Source organism: Lagopus muta, chromosome 14 (genome assembly GCF_023343835.1).
Source record: "Lagopus muta isolate bLagMut1 chromosome 14, bLagMut1 primary, whole genome shotgun sequence".
Lineage (NCBI taxonomy): Eukaryota > Metazoa > Chordata > Aves > Galliformes > Phasianidae > Lagopus > Lagopus muta.
This window is the reverse complement of record NC_064446.1, coordinates 13,097,164-13,109,554: the sequence shown is the minus strand read 5'-3', so window position 1 is coordinate 13,109,554 and position 12,391 is coordinate 13,097,164. Positions and strand designations below refer to the sequence as shown.

General features: G+C 43.1%; 1 protein-coding gene across 2 annotated transcripts in view; it reads right to left on the bottom strand.

The window, feature by feature from the left end:
* Positions 1-12,391, bottom strand: part of RNF130 (ring finger protein 130) — a 39,730-nt gene that overhangs the window by 8,545 nt on the left and 18,794 nt on the right. The window contains exons 4-8 of one of the 2 annotated variants that reach the window (XM_048960439.1): positions 10,362-10,433; positions 9,651-9,733; positions 4,414-4,510; positions 3,453-3,657; positions 1,371-1,464 (exon numbers count right to left, since the gene is read on the bottom strand). In XM_048960439.1, coding sequence (XP_048816396.1) covers positions 1,371-1,464; positions 3,453-3,657; positions 4,414-4,510; positions 9,651-9,733; positions 10,362-10,433 — 551 coding nt within the window. The remainder of the gene's footprint in view (positions 1-1,370; positions 1,465-3,452; positions 3,658-4,413; positions 4,511-9,650; positions 9,734-10,361; positions 10,434-12,391) is intronic. The other variant, XM_048960440.1, reaches the window with a different exon arrangement.

Genomic DNA, 12,391 nt, shown 5'->3' with positions numbered 1-12,391 from the left:
CTCCATGCTTTCCCAAGCTGCTCTGGGGTGCAGATTAGCAACATTCAGCTACAGCTATTGTGTCAGCTTGCACACAGTTGGTTGCAACCTCAAGAATTTGACATGTGAAAAAAAAAAAAAAAACCAGCCAGAATATTTCAATAGGCTGTTTGAAGATCTAAAACTTCTCCCCATTAAGCTTTTTTGAAATTAGATTCTTCAAAGAAGAGAAAGAGTCACAAATTGGCAGAATGTGAAAAACTCTGATAACCTCAAAGAAGTTGCACTACTTTCCTAAAGATCAGCTTGAGACCGTCCAAAAATCCTAACTGGAGGCCACCAGACATCTTCCCATCCTGCTGAGAAGGGAACCTTAACACTTTTATGGCTCTCTGGAAAGTATTTGTATTTATTTTTTTCCTCTCATCTCAAAACCAAGAAACTGGAATTACTTTTACAAAGCCATACTTCCATACTGCACAGGGCAGCCTGCCTTCCAATATATCTCTGCATCTAGATCACAAGTCCAGATGTTCTGTACACCTCAAACAAGAACAGCCAGCTCTACCTAGCTAATGCATCTGCAGAACACATTTATACTTGCCCACACACAGAACTATGAAGGAAGACTGGAAATCACATGATAATCATTTCTGGCCCAGCCTGTCTGAAGGGAAGCAGCAATGAGCCCATAAAAATTAAGAACGAATTGGTGTCTGTAAGCACTCCAGTGAGTGCAACTCTGAAGCATTTAAAATGAGAGGTCAGAAGACAGGTCAGCTCTACCCACACAAGATGCAAGAAATGGTTGCAAATCATTGCTTACATGACTCTCTCCTAAAAGTTATAAAATCATCTAAATATCTTTTTTTCCTCAGCTGGAAGTGAGCTCACTGGGGGGAAAAAAAGATTTATTTCATTTATTTCTTTTTAAAATATCAAATGACTCAGAAATTGAGGTGGGAACTGACAGAGGTAACGGATGGCAGCAATTCCTGGTTCTGCTGGGTGAATTTTGAACACGGGGATTTAATGACAAACCCAACGCTTCCCCAGACCACTGATTAAAAAAACCCAACACAACAGATCTACACCTTCTCTCTTTTTACCCTCCCTCATCTGTACCTTGTGAGATTCCCTCAGACCATTCAGCTAACTATAAATGAAGGAGGAGTTCAGATGTTACCCTGGAACCTACTGCTGGAGGCTTACATTTGAGAAAGGCAGAAAAGGCATTTGTCATTTTGATAAGTGCATATACATATAAATATATATATATATACACACACACACACACAATTCCTTGTTTTGTTCTCATGGTATTCCTTCCCAACGTTGCCTGTGACACACACCCACCACAAACGTACAGAAACAGCCAAATGTTTACTTACTCATTAGCATTCAAGCTAGCTGTGGCTTTGATGATCATGTAGCAGAGTGTAAGGGCACTGAGGAGGCCAAAACTGGCAATAATAAACCATTCTTCTGTTGACAAAGGAAAGGGAGGAAATCACTCGTGGGAGAAGGCTTATGTCAAAGCGATGCCAACATTCCCCTCAAACACCACTGGCGGAAGGCAAAGGGCTTCTAAGCCACGAGTGGCACCAGGAAGCGAAGCAGAAGGAGGTTAGCCACAGAGCTACTGACGGGAGAAGGCTAGCAAAGAAGAAGTGGAGAGAGGTGTGGAAAACAAGCATGGCACAACAACATCTCCTGGCTGAGCCCCAGGACTGGCGATAAAGAAAGATTACTTTACAGTGTGAAGGGAAGTGTGGGAACGAGGGAAAATGTAATGAAATCTCAGTCCACCCCCAGGTCAGGAGGTGGACTGTTATGGTTGGATGGGGTTTGCTGAGATGTGCCTCTTCACATAAGCATTTACTTTCACACTTCACTTGTGTCTTCACCCCCTCCCTCCTCAATAAATGCCACGTTACTTTTAAAATAAATAAGATAAGATTACTTATTTGACAGTAAAACAACTACAGTTTTCCACATAATAGACAGAAAGACAACAGGAAATATAATTTCAAGGTTAGTAGGTAAGTACAGACATTAAGAACATAAAGATGACTATTAAAGAATGCTCTCTACTCAAAGTTTTCTCCTGGAGATGAATTTAGCACATAGTAATACAGTGAAACACAAACACCTTTGTGAATATGGCTTTTGGTTTAACTCATACGCATCAAAAAAATGTGTCATCCACGAAATCTAAACATTTCAACAGCCATTTCTAAAGCTTTATTTGATAAACACTGTCAGCATGAGCTCTTGCTGACATTTCTCATTTTACCCTGGCATCCCATCTGTCAAGGTAAGTGCTATGGTTGGGAATAGAGAGCAAAAGCACCTTCTGTAAAACCAAGCAGTTGAAATTGCAGTTAACTGCAGAGTTTTCCCATCCATGACAACAAAAAGAGCATACAAACAGCCTTGGTGTCTGTTCAAACTGTTCAACACAACTGAAAACACATGAATGACAAGTTGAACACTGCAGGTCAAAGTGACATACTGGTTTGGGAAAGAACCTAGATTACACGTTCGGATTTTTCCTTCTCAGATCAAGACATTTCTAGTCCTGGGCTCTGTGTTCTGTGAGATGAGGTTCCTTTAGCAACATTTACTTTGCTCAAGTGTCTGAAGAGACACTCTGCAATGGACTGCATCAGTTACACTGCTTTCACTAGCAGCAGATAGCAGCACTGGCTTCAAATCCAGATTTTAGATGCACGTAAGGGAAGTACAAGGAGTAAACCAGACTGAATGGATTCTATTTCTGCAGTTCAGACAGAAAAGCAACCATTCATGTACCAAATCAAGATTCCATTGCATGCAGAAAAATGATATAATTCCACATAATGTATTTGTTACAGAGCCATTATATAATAAAACTCCAGGTAAAATCCAGTCAGTGCATATTTCCCATGCTGTAAGCCCTCACCCATAGGAACAAGTACAGCAGGAATAGTATCCTGAAGTCATATGACACTTGGACAATACTCAAATGTTGATATGTCAAAACCAGGTTTTTTTAATAACAAAAACTTTGTGAGAAAAGCCATCTGCTAAGGGACTCCAAAATTCCGGCAGTAATGCTGTCAGGAGGAAAAAAGACTGCAGAAGTAATAATTGGCTAAGATGTTTACACACGTATAAATTATTGGATGTATTTTGGAAATGGTTTTGGCAATCCAGCTTACACTGATCACCGAATTCAGGAGGGCTGTTCTGCTGCCATTTTAGTTCACCCTTTGTTCTTTGTATGCATTTCTAAATGGATACATGATTAATAATGGAAGTGCTGGCACTGCTGCAGGCAGCTTTTGGTTTGGAGTGCCCAGGGACACCGAGCTCACCTCTGTTTCTGCAGGAAGACCTTTTATCACAGCCCTGCAGCACAGAGGAGAGCAGAGCAAGAGCCCCATCCCAGGAAAGCCATAGAACTGTAACGGAAGCCAAAGCAAACTTACTTGTTACAGCAATGTTGATCTCTCCCGACCTCGGAGTGAGCTCCCCATCCTGGGGAAGCTGTGACATGCCGGAGGTGCGCAGCGGCTCCAGGCTCAGGGAGCTGTCGTTGGCGAAGTCGCCGAGCGCTGAGCGCCTGCTGGCAGGCTGGCTTCTGCTGAGCCTCTCCATGTCAAAGGCCACGTTATCTGTGCACGGCACATTGGGCTGAAAAACACAGCGATCCCTCTTTACAGGGAGGAATACTGTACATGGAATGATCCCGTAAGGATAAGCGCACAAACGCTTCATTTTGCTGCTGCAGCTCAGCTACCTTTGGATCACAGGGTAGAAATGTGAACGAACGAGCTCTTCCCTTTTTCTTTTACTTCTCTCCTCGAAAAAACACTGCTTCTACCTGACAGTTTTTTACTTATGCAGGAAAAACACAAAAAATCCTCTTTGAGCTTTTTTAAGTCTATTCCCTTGCGAATCAGTCAACAAAAGCAGTACTCTGAGATTCTATGTGCCAAGGGCTGGTTAATGCACAGCCAAGGAAAGGCTGCTGGCCTCGGCCATGGCACTCTGCAGCTCTGGGCATGGATTTAACGTGCCAACAGATCTGAGAGCATCTACAGGAGAGCACAGTAAGAACAAGAGCTTAGAGAGAAAACAAAGGAAGACTGAAAGAACTTGAGAAAAGGGAAGACTACAGAGAACGCAGTAGATTTACAACAGATTAAGAATCTAAATTCTAAATAGGAACACTATAGAATATTCTTAATAATCATCTAGGGGAAGAAACAACCACTAAAAATGAACTTTATCAGCAGCACAAAAAGCCTGGTAACTAATGGCAACACAGCCCCACACCCTTCTGACTAAGAGCACTGGAACATCCTTCATCTTTTCTGCCCTGAAGACATTCCTTCTGCTCTGAGTCTCAGAGATGGAAGGGAGAAGAGCTTGTTCAGTCCAACTTACCACAATTCCCAGGGCCTTCAAAATGTTCAGTTTACACATTGGACACGTACAGTGCTCACTGAGCCACGGGTCCACGCAGGCTTTGTGAAAAACATGCCTAGGAGAACAGACAAGGCACATATATAACTTGCAAACCATTATACTACGTCATGAGAACTACTTTAATGCACTTCTAAATTGTTTCTTCAAGTCAGCAGGACAAATTCTGGAATTACCAGCAAGTTGTGCTAACTGCAGTAAAAAAAAGAAATAAAAACCTGAAGCTCTTGCTACCAGTTACAATCTCCATCTCCAAGCAGAACCTGGTGCTGAATCAGGAAAGAGGACTGCAGATCCACCAGAAGTCAGTTTCATTTAAAAGCCAACACTAAAGTACTTAGGTTTGATGCTGTAAGTGCTTTATAATTAGCACATCTAAGTGAAGAGAACAAGGTTTTGAAAGGCTTCTGCCTACAATTAGCATTGCTTGATATCTGTAAGGAAATTAGCAAGGAAAACATGCCCATCATACCACGGTCACAGGAAACCAAAATCTTTCAGAAATAGAAATGGCAAGAGGAGCTTCTGTTTGCACAGCAGGAGCTCTGCATTGGTTCACACCATCTGAGTCATATCCACAGTACAGACGTAACTGCATTGGATGGGTACAAACCAATAGAACACGGAAGGACTATGCAGACTGCAACATGTCTACCCTAAAGAAGTTAAATCAACCCTCCTGCTGGCTTTCCAAGATGAGCAGAAGCTTTCAGCACATACTCAGGAAAAGGTACTGCTGGTCTTGACGCGAGTCAGATTTAGAAAATGCTCATGGCTGCCCAGGCTGAATGGCTGCCTATGATAAGAGCACACACTGAGGAACGTGTTGGACTGCTCTGTCAAGCACACTTAGCCATGTAGCCTTTAGCAATGCAGCCATCATGAAGAACAGGAGAGGTATGTTGTCTACAGTTTAAATCCTTGCACAAAATACAAATGTCTCCCATTATTAGTTCTTAGCAGATTCCCTTATTACTCACAGAACTTCAAACTGTGTTTAGAAGTCCTGGGTGACAGAAAATGGTTTGAAATCTTCTGAAACGCACAATGATGCCATTTTTCTGCATTGGGAAATTGCGGCTTTTAGTTGCTTATATTTCCTTTTAAAATTCTCAAAGGCTGTCTCTGAGAGCAGGACAAAACCCAGAACAGCAGACACTGGGACTCCACCAAGCAGGAAAACAGCTTTAATATATCGTTATCAGCTAATCAGGGCTGCAGAAGCACTCAGATCAAGCAAAGCAGGATACCCATATGGATGCCAGCACGGGTCCACTAAATGTTACACGTTCTTTTCAAGTCATTAGCAGTTTGACAGAGTTCAAATGCACCAGGACAGTTCAACTCTTCTGGCAACCTCTTTGTTCTTTGCTTTTAGCTCCTAAGCCTTCTAGGACATTTATTAATGCATTTCAAAAAAGAGCAGTGCCCCCAGGGTTATTTATTGATTTAGATCAGCGTGGCTCAGCCTACTACTTATGCTGTGTCTCTGTTGCTTAAGCAGCTTACTGATACCATCATCATGGCTCGGGCTCTGTCTGGCTTTCTCTTACAAAAGTTAAAGCAGTTACACAGCAACTAAGACAATAAACACGTGAATTATTTTTGAAATTAGTCTGACAAAGTGAGCCCTTGCATTTTCTGCCATCATAAACCTTCTCCATCTTTATCCCTCTGTCACTTGGTCAATAGCAAGCTATCCAAGACCATAAATCTCAGCTCCCAGCAAGCTGCCCTGGGTCACAGCTGTAGACGATGCTCCTGCGGGAGCCACTGTCTGGGAGCAGTGTGACACAGCTGCACCCTTGAGGCTGCAACACCCAGCCAGCAGCACTGCAAGAGCCTCCCATGCGGGCAGGGCTCCAAACAGGTGAGCTGCAGGTATTTTTCCGCTCTGTCAGCATGCCTAGGAAACACCATAACCCTCTGTTGTGCCACACAGCACAGATTGCAAGGGGCAGAAGGACAGCCATTGCCACGGGTAGCAGAAATGCTGCTGGAAGGACAGCAGGGAGTGTGACGTTGCTGCTTTTTCAGCAGCATAGAACCAGACACAGGTGAATGTGGCTTAGTCACTTTTGCCACTTGCTGCCCCCATTTTGCCCAGGGCAGGAAATAGTAAGAATTAGGCTTAAAACTCATTTATTTTAGCACAGTCAACATTCAGCCTCATCCTACCAGCTTGCTACTCTTTGTAAGCACCGCGATCTTCCTTCCCAGACCATCTCTTGCCCTTTCCAATGTTTCTTTCTGTGCTTTTCTTCAGTTCATCACTTCGCTGTCACCCTCCCTTATCTCTTATCTCTATCTTTCCTTCACAGTACCTTTTTCCTGATCACTCTTAACCCAGTGCCCATCGTTTCCCAGATGCTGTGTGATGCTGAAGTGGAACAATCTGTTTAAAGAACACTATCCAGAAGGCTCAAATTCAGCTACATTCCTTCCAATGTTTGCATCCACTGCTTATTCTAACTCATAAAACGTTATTCACAGAAGACAGAACTGCACTTCAGTTCTCTAAGTCCAGGGAAGAGGGCTACCTTACCCCTGCGCATGAAAGGCTGTAGGTATGGATTTAATGATCCTGATGGGTCCCTTTCAATTCAGGACGTTCTGTGACCATACGCTGCTTGCACTGAACATATTTCTTTCTGAAGAACAACACGAATGACTGCAAATACTGCACTAGAGTTTCTATCATTTTCATCATCTGTGTGTCTATCCAAACCAGATGCCTCTCCATAGAGATAGCGTGACAGACCGTACTTAACTGGAGAGAACAGTTCTTGTATCAAAGGGAAGCACCACTTTTCAATCAATATGTCAGCGATTCCTACTGTCTAATGATTATAGCTTCCTCAAAACGCACAGTAAGGACTGCTAGCCCTTCATTTGCTTCCTCTTGGTTGATCCCATTTCTCTGTGAGAAATTTATTTTCTCATCCACCTTTGAGATTCTCCTCTTTTTTTTTTTTAATACAGGTTTGCATGTTGCACCAAAAAGGAGACGTCAAAATGTCAGGAAGTAGAAAGGGGTTAAATCTCTAAGACAAGACGTGAGGAGACGCACCTCAGTAGACTGAGAAGTTTTATATGCAATCTGAAATTCATCTGGCTTATCTCTGCAGGCACTGGTTGCCCCTTCGCTCATTCTACAAGTATAAAAAAAATCTTTTAGAAAGTATCCATCCCAATGTTCCATCTAACCAAGCGAGGTCTGCGCTTAACTCAAAGCTGAACTGAAGCAGATGAAAAGTGAGATTTCAAAAAGAGAACTAGAAAGTGAACATGAAAGTCACTGCGCAGCCTTCAGCAGGAATGCAGTCAGAGCCTTCCCTGACCTCATATTCTTTTGAAAAGCAGGACAGAAAAGGATCCATGGAAAAGGCTGAATGGGGCACAGCAAGGAGGGGAGCTGTGCATAGGCAGCAGCCAGGTGCAGCCCCCAGCTCCCTGCAGCAGCTGTGACCAGGGGGCTCTGCCTGCAGCACCATGGCTTGCAGCAGGCATCTGAAGGAAATGGACTTGTAAAATAAATACACAATCATTGTGGTCAGAAGGTCTTTGTCACATCTGCTGACACTAGCAAGACATCTGCGGCTTGGGCAGTGCTGGGCACTTATCTAGTGAAGTGGCCTTCAGACTCCATTTTGCTCTGTGCTCAGCAGTAGGAGATGGTTCCTCATCAACTGTGTGCTCTGCATTGGCAAGGACCCCTCACTGACCTCTCCTCAGCATCAGAGACTGAGGAGTGGGATTTGTGAGCACCCACTGCAAAGCCTTGAGTCTAAACCCTGAGTTCCATCCATCAGCCTTGTGGCTCAGAGCTGGTGAACAGTTTCCAGAAGTTTCTCCTCTGACTTCCAAACCTTCCTCATAAATGAAGGACTAGGGCATAACTCACACAGGCACACTATACATGAGATCACAATATATGGCAAAAGTGTCTCAAAACTCAACAGTTGGGAATATATTTTAACAGGCAGGAGGATGTCAGCTTTGAATGAGTAAAAATGATTGAACTGTAGGAAGAAATGGACACCCATCTGCAAGATCCAACCCCCCCCCCCAAACCCTCCTGAACTTCCAAATATTTTAATGGTAGTTTGTTTTTGTTGGGTACATTAACTAAACACAACACTACCGAGAACCTAAAGCAGTTCACTATTTTCCCCACAGTCCAAGAAATAAAGAACAGAAAAAAGTAAAAACTAATTAAGCTTGGTTTCAGAATTAGAATACATACATATTTTGATTTGCTAAGATAGAAAATACTGTTTTCCTTTTAACATAATAGAAACTCATTATGAATTAGAATTAAAGACATCCAGCTACGCAGAGCAGCCCATAGGAAGATTCAGAAGACTGATAATGAGCTGCTACACACTGCTGCTGCGTGACCCAAGGTTGACTCCAACTCCATGACTGAGATGCTTCTAGTGCATCATGCACACACCAAATTACTGGGTCCTGGCTGTATGTATGCAACATAACATGCATTTTTTTTTTGTGCATTGGGAGATAAAGAGAAAGCTCTGTATATCAGAATGCAAGGGAAAAATGACCTTGGTAATGCTTATGGCTACCAAAAATTACCCAATCACTGAAACCAATAACCACGAGGATAAGCACTTAAAAGCATCTAAGAGCAAATATCCCATAACTGAAGAATGGAAATGAACTGAAAACCTGTAGATGTCAAAAGGGCAAAAAAGAAATTGCTGTGTTTTAAGCACTAGTACAGAGCATGCAGCAAGCAATAGTCCTCAAGCCAAGAATCCATTGCACTGGAGAGACCAAAGACAGATAGCACAGCGGGTGATTGGTGTCAAATGAGGTACAAAGGCTAGAAAGACTGCATCTGCCTCCAGCACTATTTTGGAAAGCCACAGCAGCACTGCACAGACACTGCACAGAATGCTGCTGCTGCACCTTGTGCATCACACTTCTGTTTGTCTGCCTGCTGTTCCAGCCCTTAAACCTGCCCCAAACCTCAAATATAAGCAGCTCCACTGCTAACGCCTGAACCACTCATCTGCAGACCTGGTTTCATACAGTCTAAAATAAAATGGCTGTTATTAGGACAGGAAATACCTAACATACGTATCTAGAAATTACAGTGCATATTTAACATGAAATGAAGCAAAGGAGCAAGAAGAAAATAACAGTTTCCAAACAAAGCAACTCTACTAGCTTACTTGCACGGTAAAATGCGAACAACATCGTTCTGCTTGTAACTCTCAATGCAGACAGCACAATGATCAAAGTCTGGGTCTGTCTCCTAAAACAAACAGAATGAAAATTCAAGTCAAGAGCTTTGGCTGTGACAAAGGTAAAAGTAATTGTAATTAGTACAAGAACCATGCTGTGTCAGAGCAAATATTACCAACAAGACACAGAAATGATGGCAGGGTGGTTGCATTCCAACATGGCTCAGGAAAGAGAAGTATCTCATGCACACAAAACCATTCCCCTTCACTCGAAGCTGATAAGCGACCATATGAAACATCAGCTGTTTATAATATGCAGTTGAATTCTTGTGGTACAATAGTAGGGATTTCCCTATAGGAATCACCTCAGCTTTGAGGTAGAAAAAAAGGGGTTTTTTTTAGGATAAGCTTTTTGGGAATTCTGCGTGCCAGCTAGCACACAAAACCACTCAGTCACAGCTGCCAGATGGAGCACAAGAAGTACTTGAGTGAGAAAAACTCCTTTGAAATGTGCAAACTTACAGCATACAGCAAGACCACGAGTTACACAAAACACTGTGCCATACGATAAGCAGTCTCCAGCAAGGAGGGGAAGATCGGAATACCAGGAGAGAAAGGAAAAGCTGAAAAATAAACTGTTTCCTCTAACAAAAATAAAAACACGATGCCCACGTTTATCACGTTGAAATATCATTATACCTTATCTCCCTTCTTTACTGTCCTGGTTGTCAGTTTACCAACAGCTTTCTTGGCAGCATCTCCAAGGCGACGCTAATGAAGTGACAAAGGAGAGAACACAAATTAGCTCTGATAATCAAGCTTCATTACTGCCTGTTACAATGACTTATTTGGGCTCGATACTGCCACTGCAATACACACTGACAGTGGGCCAACACTGCGATTAACAGCATAAACAGCAAAGCCCACAGTTAGAGATTTGTCAGGAAACAAAACAACAGCAGAGCACAGGAATGCACTCAGTGTGTAGGCATAAAGCTCACACACTGCACAGGGCTCTGCAGAAGTCACCCAACACGTGTGACAAGCTAACTCATCCCAGCCTGCAGTACAGGAGCTGAAGCAACGTGCCCCCCAGTGATTTCTGTCATCATCCTCTCCTACTGCTTTTTATTCAGCATGCTAGAACATACTCTGTTCTCTTAGGCTTGAATTTTTTCTCCCTCCCAAGCACAGACTGATCTTGTTCTGAGACATAACAGATCCTCAGCGTAACCTAGTTTATCCTGCCCATACCCGAAACCACTGCTACCACACAAAGCACAAGTTTGTGGGTCATGAAATCTGAAAGATCTGATTTAGACCTGAATATAGCCAAAACGAATGCTGGTTTCAATATTAACCTCACTCTGACAGCAAAGGCCAAGCTGTTTTTTGCTGTCTGCAAAATGACCACCTCTGGGTGCACGCTGCCCTCCTGTGCAACCATCACCAGCTGCTGGCCTGTGGGTCCCAGGCACTGAGCAGCACAAGGCTTGCACCTTCTCGTATCAGGAGACTGGGTTTACATTTACTGGAAGAAAGGAAGTTCCCATATTTTGTCTTTCACCCCTCTTGTACTGAATACTCTGCTTTTGAGAGAGACCAATTCTAAGAACATGAAATGCACATGCCAAAATTCCCCACGCAGCTTGGATGGAACAACCGTGCATTTCTTGTGCCTACCTACCTCCTAAACACTTGAAAAGCCAAGTTCTTCAACTACCTCGCCCCATATAAGCACTTCTTTTCTTCCCATATAAGCTAAGGCTGTTTTTACTGGAGAAACACAGAGGCCTCTGAAGGCCTTTACAGCACTGTGTACCAAATCGAGGACTGGCCAACTGCACCAACATTATTCTGGAATTACACAATTCAATTTTTGTTGTTGTCTCCACACAAAAACAGCTCCTTCATTTCATGGGGATTTTTAGGACACTGATGCATGGGGTGTCTGGAGTTCCATCCGGAACAGAGGTGGGATTGGGAAGCTCTTTACCTCCTAAAGGAAGAAATCTCATCCTAACTTCAACACGTGAGAAACCAGTCAGTATAAGCAAATCTAAGCTGTGCATCCTGGAACAAGCATATTGGCTCCAGCACTGAAAGACACAACACCAGAAGACTGCTGGAATGATTATCATGCACAGCCAAAGTTGACTGCTAAGAGAGGAACAACGCTGAGAAGGCACGGCAGGGGCTTTCCGTGACCAGCACTACCCACCTGAGTCACTGGGGGTAGCACATATAATTAGCCATGCTGCCTGTGTTTGTACTACGTGAAGTCTTTGAAAATCTGCTCCAACCAAGAAAGGATCAATCTCAGCAAAACTCTTTCAAAACACATATTGTATTCTCACATGGAAGGAAATCTGCTAATGGCAACTTCCATCGCCATTCAAGAGATCCACCTTTTCCACCTTCTAATTTTAACAGGACGTTTTGAAATGCTAACCTTGGGGACACTGAGGATTTGCTGTTTGGTTAAGTTTTAGGGCATAGGCATGCAGCGTATGCTTGCTTTAAAACCCACATCAACCTCAGTGGAAAAAGGGCACCAGTACATGCAAAGGAGTTTCGTACCTCGGTGGAAACGCACAAGAGTAACCATGTGAAATACCCATATCTACTTGCACTATCTATAAAACACAGCATGGTTTTGATGGTTTTTAATTTATTATTATGTTTTTTCTTAAACAGGTGCCTCCAGCCCCAAGCTATGATCTTGTTTT